The sequence below is a fragment of the Microcaecilia unicolor genome, chromosome 1 (genome assembly GCF_901765095.1).
Source record: "Microcaecilia unicolor chromosome 1, aMicUni1.1, whole genome shotgun sequence".
In the NCBI taxonomy this organism is placed as follows: Eukaryota; Metazoa; Chordata; class Amphibia; order Gymnophiona; family Siphonopidae; genus Microcaecilia; species Microcaecilia unicolor.
In genome coordinates, this window is record NC_044031.1 from 284,195,382 (window position 1) to 284,215,620 (window position 20,239).

A 20,239-nucleotide genomic window follows, 5' to 3' on the forward strand; every position below is an offset into this window, starting at 1 on the left:
TCATCAACAGGTGTGTGCCCAAGGCCAAGCCAGCTCCCCAGTCAAAGCCAGGGACAAGCTTTTGACTGACTCCAGCAGAGCATAGCTGCAGTAAAGGTAACCATCCCGAATGACCTGCCAGTTGGGGGGAGACTGAATATTTTTCAAGAAAGGTTGCCCCTTGTAACCTCTGACTGGTGGGTTCAGAGAGTCTGTCTCAGTTAGGCCCTGCATTGGCATCAACATCTACAAAATTGCACACCTAGAGTATCTCTCTTCAGCTCTCAGCACAAGCAGGTACTTGCAGAGGAAATCTCCGCCCTTCTAAGGGTCCATGTGGTCGAGCACATTCCACCAGGGGGAAAAGGGCAGGGATTTTATTCCAGATACTTTCAGATGCGTCCCATCCTAAACTAAGAACGCTGAACAAATTCCTGGTCAAAGAAAAGTTCAGGATGGTTTCCCTGATCACCCTTCTCCCCAGGATTCAGGAAAACAATTGTCTATGCTCTCTAGACTTAAGGGATGCTTACACTCACACCCCAATACATCAGGAATCTCCAGGCTGTCGACCCTCCCACCTTATCCTCTAGTATCTCTAATCTCCTCCCTTCCATCATGTCCTCCGAGTCTGTCGACAAGGCTGTCTCCACTTACAATGCCACTCTCTCCTCTGCTCTGGACACCCTTGCACCATCCATCTCCCGTCCCACAAGGCGTACTAATCCCCAGCCCAGGCTGACCCCTTGCACCCAATACCTTCGCTCCTGCGCCCGATTGGCTGAACGCCTCTGGAGGAAATCTCGCACCCATACTGATTTCATCCATTACAAATTCATGCTATCCTCCTTCCTGTCCTCCCTATTCCTCGCCAAACAGGACTATTACACCCAATTGACTAATTCCCTCAGCTCTAACCCTCATCATCTCTTCGCCACCCTTAACTCCCTCCTCAAAGTACCCTCCACTCCCACCCCCCACCCCACTCTCTCCTCAATCACTGGCTGACTACTTCCGTGACAAGGTGCAGAAGATCAACCTCGAATTCACCACAAAACCATCTCCTCCTCTTCACCCTATAACCCACTCCCTCAAACCAACCAACCCAGGCCTCCTTCTCCTCTTTTCCTAATATCACCGAAGAGGAAACCGCCCATCTTCTTTCCTCCTCGAAATGCACCACCTGTTCCTCTGACCCCATCCCCACCAACTTACTTAACACCATCTCTCCTACCATCACCCCCCCCATCTGTCATATCCTCAACCTTTCTCTCTCCACTGCAACTGTCCCTGACACCTTCAAGCATGCTGTAGTCACACCACTCCTCAAAAAACCATCACTTGACACTACCTGTCCCTCCAACTATCGCCCCATTTCCCTCCTACCCTTCCTCTCCAAGATACTTGAACTCGCCGTTCACAGCCGTTGCCTTGATTTTCTCTCCTTTCATGCCATCCTCGATCTGCTTCAATCCGGCTTTCGCCCCCTACACTCGACAGAAATGGCACTATCTAAAGTCTGCAATGACCTGTTCCTTGCCAAATCCAAAGGTCACTACTCCATCCTCATCCTCCTCGACCTATCCGCCGCTTTTGACACTGTCAATCACAGTTTACTTCTTGCCACACTGTCCTCATTTGGGTTCCAGGGCTCTGTCCTCTCCTGGTTCTCCTCTTATCTCTCCCACCGTACCTTCAGAGTACACTCTCATGGTTCTTCCTCCACCCCCATCCTGCTTTCTTTTGGAGTTCCTCAGGGATCTGTCCTTGGACCCCTTCTTTTTTCAATCTACACCTCTTCCCTGGGCTCCCTGATCTCATCTCATGGTTTTCAATATCATCTTTATGCTGACGACACCCAACTTTATCTCTCCACACCACACATCACTGCCGAAACCCAGGCCAAAGGATCGGCTTGCTTATCCGACATTGCTGCCTGGATGTCCAACCGCCACCTGAAACTGAACATGGCCAAGACCGAGCTTATTATCTTCCCACCCAAACCCTCTCCCTGCACTCTCTATCTCAGTAGATAACACCCTCATCGTCCCCGTCTCATCTGCTTGCAACCTCGGAGTCATCTTCGACTCCTCCCTCTCCTTCTCTGCACATATCCAGCAGATAGTCAAGATCTGTCGCTTCTTCCTCTATAACATTAGCAAAATTCGCCCTTTCCTCTCTGAGCACACCACTCGAACTCTCGTCCACTCTCTCATTACCTCTCACCTTGACTACTGCAACCTACTCCTCACTGGCCTCCCACTTAGCCATCTATCCCCCCTTCAGTCCATTCAGAACTCAGCTGCACGTCTTATCTTCTGCCTGGACCGATATACTCATATCACCCCTCTCCTCAACTCACTTCACTGGCTTCCGATCAGGTACCGCATACAGTTCAAGCTTCTCCTACTAACCTACAAATGCACTCAATCTGCAGCCCCTCCTTACCTCTCTACCCTTATCTCCCCTTATGTTCCTACCCGTAACCTCCGCTCTCAAGACAAATCCCTCCTCTCAGTACCCTTCTCCACCACCTCCAACTCCAGGCTCCACCCTTTCTGCCTTGCCTCACCCCATGCTTGGAATAAACTCCCTGAGCCCATACGCCAGGCCCCCTCCCTGCCCATCTTCAAATCCTTGCTCAAAGCCCACCTCTTCAATGTCGCCTTCGGCACCTAACCACTACACCTCTATTCAGGAAATCTTGACTGCCCCAACTTGACATTTCATCCTTTAGATTGTAAGCTCCTTCGAGCAGGGACTGTCCTTCTTTGTTAAACTGTACAGTGCTGTGTAACCCTAGTAGCGCTCTAGAAATGTTAAGTAGTAGTAGTAGTAGTTGCACTAGGTCACAGGAACTATCTTTGATTTTGGCTGGGGACATATCAATTGTCTTCCAGTACCGCATGTTGCCTTTTGGTGTCAAATGGTTCCCAGGGTTTTCACCAAGTGTCTTGCAATAGTCACAGCATTGCTACAAGGACTGGGAGTCCACGTGTTCCCCTATCTGGATGATTGGCTGGTGAAGAGCATGTCAAAGGACGGTGCTCAGGAGTCCATGCAGATAACTGTTTGGGTGCTGGAGCTGCTAGGGTTCATTTTAAACTTCCTCAAGACTCATATCCATCCCATGCAGAAATTGGAGTTCATCGAAGACCTGCTAGACACACAGCAGGCATGGGCTTTTTTCCTGTGCCGAGGGCAGACACTCTTGCCAATCAAGTCCGGGCCAGCCAACAGGTCACAGCTCAGAAGATGTTGAGGTTGTTCAGCCATACGGTATCCACTGTCCATGTCGCATTCATGGTATGTCTTCACATGAGAACTTCCCAGTGGATCCTAGCTTCCTGGTGGTGCCAAGCCTAGGGGAACCTGGCGGATGTCATCTGAGTGCCACCAGAGTTGGTTCAGTCCCTTCTTCGGTGGACAATTTCATCCAATTTGATTGTGGGACTTCCATTTCAAATTCCTCAGCCCCAGAAGGTGTTGACAATGGATGCATTCTGCCTGGGGTGGGGAGCTCATGTAGATGGGCTTCACACCCAGGGTCCTTGGTCAGCTCAGGAACTGAATCTTCAGATAAACGCCTTGGAGCTACGGGCAATCAGGAATGCTCTAAAGACTTTCAGAGATCGGCTGTCCAATCAAATTGTACTCATTCAAACAGACAATCAGGTTGCATTGTACTATACTAACAAGCAGGGTGTACCAGATCATTCCTACTGTGTCAGGAGGCCATCCGGATGTGGCACTAGGCAATTCATCATGGGATGCTTCTCAAGGCCACTTACCTGGTGGGCAAATCCAACAGCCTAGCCGACAGACTGAGCAGGGTCATGCACTGCCCACAAGATCTGAGTGTGGGGGCACCCCCTCGGAGGATCTCTTTGCCACTCAATTCAATCAGTTGTATTCCAGGCTCTAGGCCCATGACAGACTAGCGTCGGATGCCTTCTTCTTTCGTTGGAGGACTGGTCTTCTGTATGCGTATCCTCCCTTCCTTCTTGTAGTACTCAAACAAGACCAAGGATCCATGACCCTGATCGTTCCATACTGTCCCAGACAGATCTGGTTCCCTGTTATTCTGGAGTTATCCTCCAAAGACCTTGGCGATTGGAGTGTTTTCCAACCCTCATCACACAGAATGAGGGGTCTCTTCTATATCCCAACCTCCAGTCTCTGGCCCTCACAGCGTAGATTTTGAGAGCTTAGAAGTTGTTTCCTTGCATCATCCTGAGGGTGTCTCCAGAGTCTTGCTGGCTTCCAGGAAAGATTCCACTAAGGGGCGTTACTCTTTCAAATGGAGGACGTTTGCTGTCTGGTGTGATGGCAAGGCCCTAGATTCCCTTTCTTGCCCTACACAGACCCTGCTTCAATACATTCTATACTTCTAAGTCTGGTCTCAAGACCAAGGCTGTAAGGGTGCATCTTAGTGCAATTAGTACTTAATCATCATGTATAGAGTAAGCCCATCTCTGGACAGACTCTAGTTGTTCGCTTCACGAGAGGTTTGCTTTTGACAAAGCCCCCTGTCAAGCCTCTGCCTGTGTCATAGGACCTCAATGTTGTCCTCTCACAGCTGATGAAAGCTTCTTTTGAGCCAGTCGATTCCTGTCATCTGAAGTACTTGACCTGGAAGGTCTTGCTTTTGGTGGCTGTTACTTCAGCTCGCAGGGTCACTGAGCTTCAAGCACTACGTGTGGATCCACTTTATACAACGTTTCATCACAATAGAGTAGTTCTCCATACACACCCTAAGTTCCAGCCTAAGATGGTGTCATAGTTCCATCTGAACCTGTCAACTGTACTTCCAACATTTTTCCCAGACCTCATGCTCATCCTGGCAAGAGTGTACGCACACCTTGGACTGCAAGCAAGCATTGACCTTTTACTTGGGGTGGACTAGGCCCTACAGACAGTCCACCCAGCTTTTTGTTTCTTTTGATCCCAACAGGATAGGGTCACAATTGGGAAATGTACCATTTCCAATTGTCTAGCAGATTGCATTTCCTTCACTTATGCCCAGGCTGTGACAATAGCCCTCTTGAGGTCAACCTCCACTGAAGAAATTTGCAGGGCTGCAATGTGGTCATCAGTCCACCCATTCACATCGCACTACTGCCTTGAACAGAATATGTGATGCAATAGTTGGTTTGGCCAGATAGTTCTGCAGAATTTGTTTGGGTCTAGAATCCATCTCCATCCCCCTAGGCCCATTCTGTTCTGTTTCAGGCTGCATTCTCACACAGTTGTATATAGTTTCAGGTTAATTACTATTTTGCCCTCACCGCTGTGAGGTCCAATTAACCTATGATGGTTGTTTTCGGTGAGCCTAGTAGCTAGGGATTCCCATGTAAGAATATGGCCTGCTTGTTCTCAGAGAAAACAAAGATACTTACCAGTAGCAGGTGTTCTCTGAGGACAGCAGACCATTAATTCTCACACACCCTCCCACCTCCCCTTGGAGTTGTCTCCTCTTTTGATATGCTATATTATTGTACTGATGGTCCCATGCTCTCGTGGTGGGCAGGAAGGCACTCATGGTTGGGACGCTGTGCCTGCTCAAAAAAGCTATTTTTAGCTGTTTAAGCTCTGTGCTGGGTGATGTGGATGATGTCACCCACATGTGAGAATGAATGGCCTGCTATCCTCGAAGAATACCTGCTACAGGTAAGTATCTTCACTATATGTGCACTGTCTCTGTGGAATATATTGTACCCTGAGATTCAGATTGAATAGAATTATAGTTTGTGAAATTAGAACAGGCCTAGTTGCTTAGTCATACTTTTGGATAATGTTATCATCCTTCCCTACTTTTCAGAGCTTACTTTGAGTTTACTTTTGAGTTTAGGGGAAATTTGTTGTTGTTTCCTTGTTATATTTTATCTGTTTTATTGATTTTATTTTATGTGCTGTTCTAACTTAGGGAGGGTGGATAACCAGGAATGAATTAATTAAATTAATTCAATCTGGTCTGGGACCATTCCAGCTTTTTCTCTGGGCTCTTATATTAGTCATCAAATACAGGAACACTTGTACCACTGAGTTTATGCTTAAAATAAATGAGAAGTTCTTCATTACAGATGGAATTGGGAGGGCCAGTGGGACGCATAGAGGCATATTTTCAAAGCACTTAGCCTCCCAAAGTTCCATAGAAACCTATGGAACTTAGCCTCCCAAAGTGCTTTGAAAATATGCCTCAAAGTCTGACAAGCTTTTTACTCCACAGAGTACCAGTAGTTATGAAGCTTAACAGAGACAGGAGCGGTGGATAGTATGTTAGCTTTCGCAACCAAAATAATGTTCCATCACCTCTTGAATGTTGCTATCGACCTCAAAATTACCTAATTTTTTTTGTTCTAAAACTCTCTATTTAGAAAAAAAGCAAGACCAAAATATCAACAGTATAACATATTAATGCTAATTAGAAGCTCCCCTCATTGCACCAGAAATTAGACAAAACAAATCATGCTTGAAATACTCATAGACAATCATGTAAATATACCATTAGGTCTTACCACAAAGAGAAGTAATTAACCACTAGAGGTTACTAATGTGTACTAACCGTGTTATTAGTAACTAGGTCTCATTGGATAAAATGTGTCCTGTGTAAAATATTGCCATTAATGGCATTACTACTACTACTACTATTTAGCATTTCTATAGCACTACAAGGCATACGCAGCGCTGCACAAACATAGAAGAAAGACAGTCCCTGCTCAAGAGCTTACATCTAATACATTCTAACTTGGTGGCACCATTACTAACTTGGGAGTGGAGGAGTGGCCTAGTGGTTAGAGCACCGACCGGTCTTGCAATCTAGAGGTGGCCAATTCAAATCCCACTGCTGCTGTTTGTGATCTTGGGCAAGTCACTTAATCCTCCATTGCCTCAGGTACAAACTTAGATTGTGATGCCTCCTGGGACAGACAAATTTCCAGTGTACCTAAATGTACTCACCGTGAGCTGCTACTGAAAAAGGTGTGAGCAAAATCTAAATAAATAGCTGTAAGTTTCACAGAGGAAACTGGAACTGTTTCCAACCACTAGGGAATCTTACACATTTCCTGCTACCACCAATGGAAAAGAATATGAAGTTTGATTTATGCTCCTTGCATTATTACTCAGGCCACCTTGAGACTTGCTTGGCACTGAGAGAGGAAGTTTTGTAATCTACACTGTCTAGAGAAGTGCTAGAGATGGAGAGTTCCATTGTTCTTCTGTTGAAATACCAATTTGCAGAATGAAGTGGTTAAACATTTCTCTGGCTTCAGTTAGCTGCGATTGGCAGAGAGAGCCGGTAGCATTATAATTGGCTGCAATTAGTGCGACATCCTAAACAAGTCAGAGAATAGCTTTAAAAGGCATTTTACATGTTATACCTCCTTCTGAACTGGCATGCGAGTTAGTGCTTACAGTTCTTTTGGAGATCTCTGCCATTTTTATTGTAACTATTTTGTCTCCGAAGGAACATCTACATATCCCATGTTGTATGATCTCGTTAGATATAAGAACACGGATGTCTGGATGGAATAAAGAATACCCCAGGTATTTCTGTTTTTCAGACTCACTACCGCATGCTGGTTGGAATAAAGTGCAGGCCAAGATATCGTTATCGCTTTCATCTCACTCTATTGAGCACCAAGCTGCTGCTCAGAATTAAACAGTGCACCTAAGCTATTATTCAGCTCATATAAGTGAGCGTGCATTTCTTTATATTTAACTAAAAAATACTTCTTTCTGTTTAGCTCCAATATCATTCTAAAATGACATTTTATTTGTGAAAACAGAGTACAGTTGACTCCCAGTCTATCATGCCCCGCTAACCCAAATGTCTCTTGTTCTAAGAAATCCACTGCAGAGGAACACAAACCCCGCAGGATTCTATATATAACGTCCAAAATTGCGCTCTAAATATTTGGGTGCTGACCAGACTTGCGCCCACTAATTGGCTAAGGAGCCATTAGTGCTATAACTGGGAGCTAACTGCACCATTTTGAATTAGTGCCATCATGCTATGCACTGTTCTATGACGTGTACTCAAATCCCATGGTGCATGACCCAAAGAGGTATGGCCACAGTAGGTGCACAGGTGGGTCGGGGCATTCCTAAAATTTGCACGCAGTGTTATAGAATATTGAGGCTGTGCATCCAAATTGGGCACCTAATTACACCTGTTTCAGCAGGCGTAAGTCCTGGCACCCAATGTGGGGGACGAAATTGGCACTCAGTGCTATTCTATAATGGGTGCTCACCTTTGACTACCATTATAGAAGAGCACTGGGCGCTGATTTTTTTTTTTTTTCTCCAATTTTGAGTGCCATTTAGTGAATCTAGCCCATGTCATCAGTTAGACCAAATGTCCCATTGTAAGGTGCAAATATAATAAATCCATTGACAGGCTGACCTGATAGCTTGATTTCCCAGCCTCCTGCCCCCCTCCCACCCAGGCCAGCCAAGGAAAAAGCTTCCCTAGGCCTCTGTCAGTGTACATCCAGTCACTGATAGGAAGAGGCTTAACACCAGAGCTATGCTTGATTAATGTAGGGCCTCTCAATATTGGACCTGTTAAACCAAAATGTCCTTGCCAACTGCTTTTCTGCCGCACGAGGGAGTCATAGCCTATCACTGGAAAACTACATTCACTATCCCCTTGGAGCTAGGCATAAAAGACTTCACCATTTGCTCCTTATGGAACATATTGCTGCTGTCAGGGTTGATCAGCTTCGTAAGAATGACAAAAGCTGGGGTCTTCGATCTCAAATTTGAATGCTAATGCTAATTGAACAATACTAATAATTTTTGGACATTTTTTCTGGATGTGTGTGAAAGTGTATGCCTTTTGGATCTTTGATGGCAAAATGGGGGGGGGGGGTGCTAAAGAAAGGGGACGTTGGGGTATAAGGTAGGGTTTTGATTAGAGAAATGAAATAATAATTGATGTTTGTGTGTGCTTTTAAGAGTACGCTCTTTGACTTGTCTCTACTTTTCCTCTGTATTTGAAATCCATACAATTCAAGGTTAAAAACAAAAAATATCCTAGATGCACCTTCAGCTTTGTACCTCCTCAATTATCTTTTTTGATCTTCCCATGATTTTGATTTTGATAAGCAAAGCTTGAAGAATGGTCCAGAATTTGGCAGCTAAGATTTATATGAAAAATTGCAGGAATAATTCAGTTCAGCTACAAAACCAGAGGGAGCGGTACAGTTTAGGAGGTGAAGTGCGTCTGTACACGAAAGAGGAGCGGGACTTGGCCAAATTGCCTATTACTCATGTTTGATCTATTCTTACTGTACACTGCCTTAGATGAATTCCTTCAAAAAGCAGTAAATAAATCCTAATAAATAAACACAGTAGAAAAAGTGATGGCAAAAGCAAGAAGGATGCTTTGGTGCACAGGAAGAGGAATGACCAGTAGGAAAAGGGAGGTGATAATGCCTCTGCATTAGTCTCTGGTGAGACCTCATTTACAGTACTGTACAATTCTGGAGTCTGTACCTTCAGAAAGGTAAAACAGACCTTATTTAGAATACTATATATAATTTTGGAGACTGCACCTTAAGACGATAAAAACAGAAAGGAGTTAGTCTAACAAATCTTGGGACAAGTACATCAGATCTCTAAGGGAAAGGAAGGGATAGTAGATGGCCTGGATGGGCAGACTGGACAGGCCATATGGTCCTTACCTGCCTTCACTTTTCCTCCATGCAATATAAGGGGGTGAGATGTGTACCTGGGACCTTTTATGTGAAGTCCACTGCAAGGCATCCTAGGATGCCCCACTGCTCTGCTGGGATGTCTGTGTGGCTAGTCTACTAAGAAATCTATATCTATATCCCAATGGCTGTGTTTGTGTGTTTTCCCTTGATTTTTTTTCCCCAAAAAATGGTCCTAAAAGATAGACGCAGAAAGCACAAAAAACATCTAGCAAATGGCCAAAAGGTTGAACATCTTTCTAGTTTGAAAATGGCCATGTTCCTACTGGATTTACGGACATTTTTCGCAAAACATCCAAATTGGATTTAGACACATCGAAATTTCCCGTTCACATTTTCAAAAGATTAGAGGAGATGGCAGTTGAAAAGGAGGGCTACCAACGGTCAAGTCTGCACTTAAGCATACAACTTAAGTTTGTACATGTGAACATGCCAGCACATGCATCAATTTTGTAAAAGTAAACAGAAACAAAAGTAGCATCATTCAGCAGCTCCATATTTAAGTGCCAGCAATTATATCTGGAAGTGGCAATTTTGTAAGTTCAAAAAACAAAGAGGAGGTAAATGCCCTCACGAAACCGTGAGATAAAAAACAAAAAGTGAGGAGAATGGTTGAGGATACCAAAAAAATGTATTTATTCACATAAAAAATCAAAATTAAAAAATAACAAATTTGTACATAAAATGTACAAATTTGTTATTTTTTAATTTTGATTTTTTATGTGAATAAATACATTTTTTTGGTATCCTCATCCATTCTCCTCACTTTTTGTTTTTTAATTTTGTAAGTTCCACATATAAGTGCCACCAATTAGAAGTCAAAAACAAAAAAAAACAGGGAATGCCGGGGCCCTTTTACTAAAGTGCAGGAAAATCTGGGCTTAATTACTTAGGGCTCCGGTGAAATAGCGCTTAACCGGCTATCTGACAATATTCAGTGAGGGATAACCGGCTATCCACTGCTGAATATCCCTGATTAGCGGCTAGCGGATAGCTGCTTTTATCGCATGGTATAACTGGCTATCCACTGATTTTTTAAAACTGGGTTTAGTGGCCATATTTGGCCACATCAAACCCTGGAATATCTTTGGCTGGTTTGAAGATAACTTGCTATGTTGCTATTCAGACATAGCTGGTTATCTTCAAATCTGCCAAAAATAAACCAGATATTCAATGCCGGTCACCGGAAACAGACTGGCATTGAATATCCGGGCTTAGCACCGACCATGGGATTTAGGCGGTCTAACTCCCGTGGTCTGAGTATCAGCCCCTCTCTTCCTAGCAGATGTCGGATTTAAGCTGGATCAATGCTCACCCACATGCAATGAGGATAACTAGAAGTTTGCTAGGATATCTTGGTCTGTTCTTTTATTCTAATGACTACCACAAATGGACAGCATCCAGCACTGAAATCTAGGCTCTACAGCTTATAAATTTGTGCTAATCCAATCTTTTAGTCTACATGTGTCCAATATACACTAGTGCATTCTACTCACACTTCCTGTATTGCTAGTTCTGAGAGATTTGGGCCCTGTTTTTCATACCAGAAAATCCACAACTCTTTCAATAATTAAGAGTGGTAATAAATGATCTGCTGTTGATGGAGTCATCTTTTCACTCTGTATTAAATCTAAACAGCATCAGTACAGCAGAATACAACAATGCTTCCAAATGAGGCAAGAAATCCCCACCGTTATTAATAAAAATGGCAAGCAATTCTGAAGAGCTCTGATACCTTTTTGTCGCTCAGACCGGACACCTGATCCACATACTCTTCCTGGATCATGAAGGCAGCCAGGTTGGCAGTGTAACTGGCCAGAAAGATGACAGCAAAGAAGGCCCACACTGACACCATGATCTTGCTTGTGGTTCCCTTAGGGTTCTGTACCGGCACAGAGTTGTTGAAAACCAGCCCCCAAAGCAACCAGATGGCTTTGCCAATTGTGAAAGAGGGACCACCTGGCTCTGCAGTGACCAAGAAAGAGAACAGAGATCCAATGAGGGCAGTGGAATTACTGTCTTGCTAACCTCTTATCTCAAATAAGAGTTTATTTCACATTGAATATAAATATACAGGCTGATAGAGATTTGCATGATACCATAAGGTGAAAGCATTAGGTTTTTACTTGTCATCTTAAAATCACTTTGGACCTCATTCATTCCATCTATCTTCAGTCTGTGTCTATGAGAAAATAGCTTAGGGGGCAATTCTATAAGTGGGAACCTCAAGATAGGCATGTTGATGTCGAGCAATGAGTGCCAATCCAATAACACCATCTATGTGTCAGAATGCCATTACAGAACACTAGCGTACGTCAGCATTGGCATGCCTAAAGTTAGGCGCAAACAGTTATGTTGGGTCAATGGCAGGAGTATATGCTCGCACCTGAGTATTCTACGATCTGCATGTAACATGCTTATGCCTCTCCCATATTCCGCTCTTGTGTATGCCCCAGTAATGTATCTACATTAAAACAACACATAGCACACATACACACATATGGAGCTAGATTCTATAACTGAAATAGAACTGCTGAGCACTATTCATTAAGCCGTGCTTATAGTTTGGCATGGTTTATAGATTAGTGCTTAAGTCCCGTGGTCATGCTTAAGTTTAGGTGCGTCCATTTGCACCAGGGAAAATGTGGTGCAAATACTCATGCCGAAATTTAAGTGTGAAGCCCCCTTATAATTGCATACGTAACCAAAAACCATGCCCACGATCTGCCCCGAATAGCCCATGATTCTCACATTTCTGCTCCCCCTTTTCAGGAAGCACGTAAAATTTAGGCGCAGATCATGTTGCCACATATGTGCACGTATATCTTAATTGATTTCAGTTAGAGCCAATAATAGCTTGTTAAAAAGCCAATTGTTGGTGCTACTTGGCTAATTATTCCATTAAGATGTATGCACAAATTTGTGCATGCATACATCTCAAAGCGCCCTTTATAGAATTAGGGGAATGGCGTCCATAACTATACACATAGTTACAGAATTGCCCTTTTAATAAATTAGGGTAGAGCAGACAATGAAAATTGGGAAAATTGTGATTCAATTGTTTTCTATAGCTGGTTATCTCCCACTGAATATTTGCAGTCAGTGCTTAGTGGATAACCATCTATATTGCGTGATATAGCCGGTTATCCACTAATATTCAGCACATCGCCAGCTAAGTTTGGCAGCCAAAGTAAGCTGCCGAAATAACAGACCTATCTTTAGCCAGTTTCAGCTTTACCGGCTGACGCTGAATACTGACTTGGCCGGTTAAGTTGAAAGCAGCCAAAACTAAACCCGACACTCATTACTGCTCATTGGAAACGGCCCGGCATTGAATAGCCAGGCTCAGCGCCAACCATGGCAGTCAGCCCAGCTAACTCCCATGGTCTGAATATTGGCCCCTTGGTGCCTATATGCAGTGTGCTAGAGCTACTTGCATAACGTCATCTGGGTGCTAAGATTCCATTATAGACTACTCCACGTGTCTACGTTTAGGCACACCCACTTACACCATAGAAATGTTGGTCCTATCCATACTTCTCCCCCTTGCATTTGCACACTAAGGGCTAGATTAAGAACATAAGAGTAGCCATACTGGGTCAGACCAATGGTCCATCTAACCCAATGTCCTGTTTTCCGAACAGTGGCCAAGCCAGGTCACAAGTACCTGGCAGAAACCCAAATCGTGGCATGTTGATTGGAGAATGGGCTACTGTCTCTGACATATCGACACTCAAAGGAGGAAAGACTACCTTACCTCTGCCATCAGCAAGGCAACGGTTGTAACCCACAGGGCTGAAGTACTCGAAAACAAAGACAGCCACAGCAGAGACAATCAGCAGCATCACAAACATCATCACCCAGACGTCTGCGCTGAATGGTTCTGCAGATGATGAGAAAGCAGGGGAGAGACAGATTAGCTACATTTGCAGCGAAGGAACACTTGAGGCATACTGTCCAGCTGTCACAGGCATCAGCTAAAGAAAAAGGAGATGCTCAGTAGAGCTGCTATTTATACGTTACAATTCTGATTCGGAAGAGACCAAAAAAAATCTGATAAATCTAAGACTCACCAAAGTGGTGATTGTAGGCAATGGTGATTACACCAGCACTGTAGGCTCATTTTAGAGTCATGGCATAATGATAACGGGAGCTCTCTTAAAATATATTTAAAAGAGTAATTTTACAGAGTCTAAGACTACTGCAGTTCTAGTCCAACCAGATGTAACATAAAACTAAGAGAAAACCTCCTTCAAAAGATGTGACTGAATATAGATCAGAATCCCCTGTCACTCAGCTACAGGAGTCTCCTTTAGTTCAGTGGTTAATATGGAGTCAGAGAGGTTAAAGTTCAAACCTTGACTGTGAGTGGGAGAAACGAATCGCTTGTAGCCCTGCAGACTGCTGCAGTCTGTGTGCAGCCCAGTGTGTTGTCAGTCAAAGGCACATACTTATTCATGGGTTTCCAACATCATATACAGCAAAGGACTGTGGCAAGATTTCAAATGAGCAGCCACTGATTCTCTGCTATAGAATGAAGCAGTATCTCTGTAAATTTCCTATTGAATTTAGAATTACATTTAAGATTTGTTCATGGCTTTTAAAGCATTTCCGATGGGTAGTTCTCCCTAGCTGCAGTCATTAACCATTCCCTATCCTCTTCACGTACCTTTAGATCACTAAATGATCACCGATTGGTTCTTCAAGGACCACAGACCACTCAACATGAGACTACAAGACATAGTGCTTTTCCTTCATAGCTCTCCTGCGCTCTGGAATATCCTACCTCTACCTATTTGTAGTGAACTCTCCCTAAAGCATTTTAAGTCTGGTTATTTCAGCAAGCTTATGCTCCCGGAATTTGAGCGGGTCCTGTTTGTGCTTCTCACCTGCCCCTAGTACTAACTGTTGTATCCGCTCTGTTGTATGAATAATGTTGAGGATGCATTCTTTCCTGTCTAGCTATGTAGTTTCTTTTCTTTGAGTGTTTAGCCTGTGCACCATTTTATCCTGCTTGTCAGTTAAAGCAGTGTTTTCCAAGTCGATTTCCAGAGTAACCCCCCTTGCCAGTAAGGTTTTCAGGATATTCACAAATGAATATGTATGAAAGATATTTGCATACAATGGAGACAGTCTAGCTTATTTTCAAAAGGGAAGGATGCCCATCTTCCGACACAAATCGGGAGATGGGCGTCCTTCTGCTGAGGTCGCCCAAATCGGCATAATTGAAAGCCAATTTTTTGCATCCTCAATGCTTTCCATCGCGGGGATGACCAAAGTTCACAGGGGCGTGTCGGCACTGTACCGAAGGTGGGACTGGGGCGTGCTTAAGAGATGGGCATGCTCGGCCAATAATGGAAAAAAGAAGGGCGTCCCTCACGAGCATTTGGTCGACTTTACTTGGTCCCTTTTTTTCATGACCAAGCCTCGAAAAGGTGCCCGAACTGACCAGATGACCACCGGAGGGAATTGGGGGTGACCTCCCCTTACTCCCCCAGTGGTCACCAACCCCCTCCCACCCTAAAAAAATTAAAAAATACATTTTTTTGCCAGCCTCAAATGTCATACCCAGCTCCATCACAGCAGTATGCAGGTCCCTGGAGCAGTTTTTAGTGGGTGCAGTACACTTCAGGCAGGCGGACCCAGGCCCATCCCCCCCACCTGTTACACTTGTGGTGGTAAATGTGAGCCCTCCAAAACCCACCCGAAACCCACTGTACCCACATGTAGGTGCCCTCTTCATCCCTAAGGGCTATGGCAGTGGTGTACAGTTGTGGGGAATGGGTTTTAGAGGGGGTTGGGGGGGCTCAGCACCCAAGGTAAGGGAGCTATGCACCTGGGAGCAATTTATGAAGTCCACTGCAGTGCCCCCTAGGGTGCCTGGTTGATGTCCTGGCATATGAGGAGGACCAGTGCACTACGAATACTGGCTCCTCCCTCGACCAAAGGGCTTGGATTTGGTCATTTCTGAGATGGTCGTCCTTGGTTTCCATTATGGCCGAAAACCGGGGATGACCATCTCTAAGGATGACCTAAGGACAACCATCTCTAAGGTCAACCTAAATGTTGAGATTTGGGCATCCCCGACCGTATTATCGAAACGAAAGATGGACGTCCATCTTGTTTCGATAATACGGGTTTCCCCGCCCCTTCGCCGGAACGTCCTTAGAGATGGACGCCCTTAGAGATGGTCGTCCCCGTTCGATTATGCCCCTCCATGTAAGCAAATCAACCTTATGCATGTTCATTATGGATATCCTGAAAACCTGACCGGCAAGGGTGTACTCCAGTACCGACTTGGAAAACACTGAATTAAAGTGGTATAGTAAGTTCTGAATAAATAAACTATGCTATACCTCCAGATTGGACACTGTACTACAGGAAGTCTGTTCTAACTATTTAGCCATTTGACTGCATTTCCAACCTTCCCAACCTCAAGAAAAGTCTTTCCTGGAAAACTAATCATTTTTGTTCTTCTTTTTAAACCCACAGAAATAATGATTAGTGCACCACATAGATCTTTTATTACAAATTGAGGGGCATTTTCGAAAGAATGTCCAAGTCAGAACTGGGACATCACACTCGTTACATTAAAAAAAAGTCCACCTCACAGCCATTTTTGAACAGGTAAAACTTTGGGGTTTCTTGTTCAGAAATACATGAGAACATCCAAAATGAACAGCCATTTTCCAAAATAAAACATCCAAATAATGATTGCCAAAAAACCATGGACAAGGACGGCTGTCTGACAGCATTTGTACACAAATGGCCATACAGACTTCCCTGCAGAGCAGAAGGGCAGCCTAGTGGTAAGTGCAGTGGACTTTAATTTAGGGCACCCAGGTTCATATTCCACTGCAACTCATTATAAATGGAGAGCCCTCCAAAGACTGGGAAATACCTACTATACCTGAATGTGCACCAACTCAATAGGTCTCAGGATTGCAGGTGTCCTTAATATTTAGGTACAGTAGGTACAGGGGCGGTGTTAGACATGCAGGGGCCCAGGGCAGAAACTGGAAAGGGGCCCTCAAAGCCTGCCTGCAAGCTATGCCTCCTTCAGCTCAAGGCAGATTGGGGCACTATTGGACTCATTTTCGAAAGAGTAGGACACCCATCTTTCGACACAAATTGGAAGATGGACGTCCATCTCACAGAAATGTCCAAATCGGTATAATCGAAAGCCAGTTTTGGACGTCCCCAACTGCACTCCGTCGCAGGGATGGCCAAAGTTCTCGGGGGCATGTCGGAGGCGTAGCAAAGGCGGGACATGAGCGTGCCTAACACTTGGATGTCCTTGACCCATAATGGAAAAAAAGAAGGACGTCCCTGACAAGCACTTGGACGTTTTCACCTGGACCTGTTTTTCTTATGACTAAGGCACAAAAAGGTGCCTGAAATGACCAGATGACCACCGGAGAGAATCAGGTATGACCTCCCGTTACTCCCCCAGTGGTCACTAACCCTCTCCCACAATCAAAAAAAATCTTTCAAAATATGTCGTGCCAGCCTTTATGCCAGCCTCAGATGTCATAGGTCCATGACAGCAATATACAGGTCCCCTGGAGCAGTTTTAGTGGGTGCAGTGTACTTCAGACAGACCCAGCCCCATCCCCCCCCCCACCTGTTACGTTTGAGGAGGAAACAGCAAGCTCTCCAAAACCCATCAGAAACTCACTGTACCCACATCTAGGTGCCCCCCTTCACCCGTAAGTGCTATGGTAGTGGTGTACAGTTGTGGGTAGTGTGTTTTGGGGGGCTCAGCACACAAGGTAAGGGAGCAATGTACCTGGGAGCATTTTATGTAATCCACTGCAGTGCCCCCTAGGGTGCCTGGTTGGTGTCCAACTACAAATGCTGGTTCCTCCCACGACCAAATGGGTTGCATTTGGTTGTTTCTGAGATGGACGTCCTTGGTTTTGATTATTGCTGAAAATCAGAAACGTCCATGTCTAGGGATGACCAAATCTAGGGACGACCAAATTTAAGGATTTGGACGTCTTTGATGGTATTTTTGAAATGAAAGATGGACATCCATCTTGTTTCGAAAATATGGGTTTCCTTGCCCCTGGATCGGGACGTTTTGCGAGGACGTCCAAATCAAAACTTGGATGTCCCTTTCAAAAATGCCCCTCCACGTGTCACAGTGGCCCACGGCAATTGCGCTGTTTGCCACCCCTAACACGGCCCTGAGACGGTATATCTCTGTTTCTGGAGGGCTCATAACCTAAAGGTTCTAAAACAAAAAAAGAGTTGAAGTGGGATTTGAACCTGAATCCTCTGGTTTATAGTCTACTGCACTGATCACTAGGCTACCCTTCAGACCTACTTACTGTTGTGTTCAGAATGCCCATAATACCTGATGTTGTCAAGGAGCCTAGCTTCCCTTTCTGGTGTTACTTTCATGGGTGAGGGAGGGGGTCTGTAACCACTGAAGGATTAAGGAGGTATCATGCTTTAATCCCTCCAGTGGTAGGATACTGTTTTAATTACCTCAATTAGGGCACCTTTTTATACTCTGGACATGATTGAAACAGATCTAATTTAGGATGCCCTTCTTTTTTTATTGGGATGTTCATTCCCATTCGATTATTGCTGTTGGACGTCCTAAATGTGGGCCCTGTACATGCCCACATCATATCCCTTTGCTATTTGGATGAACTACAATGTAGGAGGTTCAAATAATGTCTTTCAAAAATCGCAATTTGGTGTTTTGGGCACATGGACTTTTTTTTTACCATTTTGAAACGTGCAACTGCTATGAAAATGAGTGCCAATATCATTCAGAATTAAGGACTCATTTATTAATAGAAGCTAGTGAAAATGAAAGCAGATTAAATAGTATCTCTCAAAAAATTAAATAACATTTCATGGAGTAAAAGAGTCATCATAAGCCTCGATCATAAAACACACTAAATAATATCTAGGAATACATAATTTCTATCCGAGAGGTAGGATTTGCCATTTACTAATTTTAATATAGTCTTTTATAACAAGGAATTCTTTCTTCAATAGTTTAGTTCATTCATGTCCCACAGTTTACTCTCTGAAACAAAAAGTCTTCAGGCCAGATATTCAAACTGGGGGAGTTAGCCCAGCTAGCTCTTGCGGTCGGCCCTGAGTACGGATATTCAACGCCAGGCCATTTCCGGTGACCAGCATTGAATATTCAGTTTATTTTTGGCCGGTTCAAATTCAACCGGCCAAGCTGACATTCAGCACTGTTTAAACTGGCGAAAGATAGGCCTGGTATTCACATGCCAAATATGGCTACCAAACTTGTGCTGAAAATCGGCGGACAGCTACCATATCATGCGACATAACCAGCTAGCTGCTGGCCACTAACCTAGCGGGTCATGGTTGACCATGTCCTGTTGAAAATTTGGTGGATAGCTGGTTATGGGTGTTTTAACCAGCCAGGTGACGATCCTGGACAGTTAGATGCTTTTGAATATTGGGGGCTTCTTATCTTCTTGGAATTAGTTGGATCCTGTTGGCTGTAAGATTGTTTTTTTGTCATTTAGTCCTCCCCAGTGTTTCTGATGCTCCCTTTACCCATATGGGATGCCCAGGTGGTTGACGGGATCTTCACACATAGATCACATGACCATAGGCAGTCGGTGACTCAGTTGTTTGGGAAGGCTAAAGAAGGTTGGGGATAGGATGAGGTGGGATTGGGCATGACGGGACAAATTAAAATCCAATAAATGGACAGCAGATCACTTTTGAACACAGCAGGGAAGGGCCCTCCATTGTGTCACTCTGGTGCAGCTGCTTGTTGTTAATGAATATAAAACACTACTGAAGTCACTCAAGACCTATAAAGCAATTCTACTATACCATATACCACTAACTTCAAGGAGTCACACAAAAAGGGCCTACCTAGGGAAAGACAGCACTGTAAACATTTCAGTGGGCAGTAGAACATCAATACACCTATGGGAAAAACTAAATAAGCCGGCTTAGTACTAATCATTCAATGTTTGTTTTCACACATGTAGAATGCAGATAGACCCTCACCAAGTATAGAACACATAACCACAAACTAAAAATAGAAATAAGTAGACAAAAATTAAACTGAACCCCCTCCCCCACCCCAGGAAGCCAGACTCTGCATGCAGTACAACACAAGAGAAACAGAAAAAGTGATGCATGCATGTCCCCCTCTACTGTGCAAACTAAAAAGACGTCACTTTCAAAAACTGACACATTCCAATCACTATATTATAAATTAACAAATAAAAATAAAATAAAAATAGAAAATAAGGTGATACCATTTTATTGGACTAATTCAATATATTTTTGACTAGCTTTCAGAGGCCAAACCCACCTTCCCCAGGTTAGATTTTGGATTCTGATAACTAGTCAATAAGTATTGAATTAGTCAAATGAAAAAGACCTTATCTTCTGTTTTTTTGTTTGTTTTATTTTAATTTAATTTAATTTAGTAACCTTTAAGCTGGACTAACAGCTCTACAATACTACTTCATCCTAAACTAAAAATAAATTCTTTTCTCTACCTTTGTTGTGTGGCCATTTAA

At 44.0% G+C, this 20,239-nt stretch overlaps 1 protein-coding gene across 1 annotated transcript in view; it reads right to left on the minus strand.

The window, feature by feature from the left end:
• GRIN2B (glutamate ionotropic receptor NMDA type subunit 2B) overlaps positions 1–20,239 on the minus strand; it is an 854,212-nt gene that overhangs the window by 47,361 nt on the left and 786,612 nt on the right. Inside the window, exons 7-8 of the mRNA XM_030207195.1 lie at positions 13,456–13,581; positions 11,434–11,663 (exon numbers count right to left, since the gene is read on the minus strand). Of these exons, the coding sequence (XP_030063055.1) occupies positions 11,434–11,663; positions 13,456–13,581 (356 nt within the window). The remainder of the gene's footprint in view (positions 1–11,433; positions 11,664–13,455; positions 13,582–20,239) is intronic.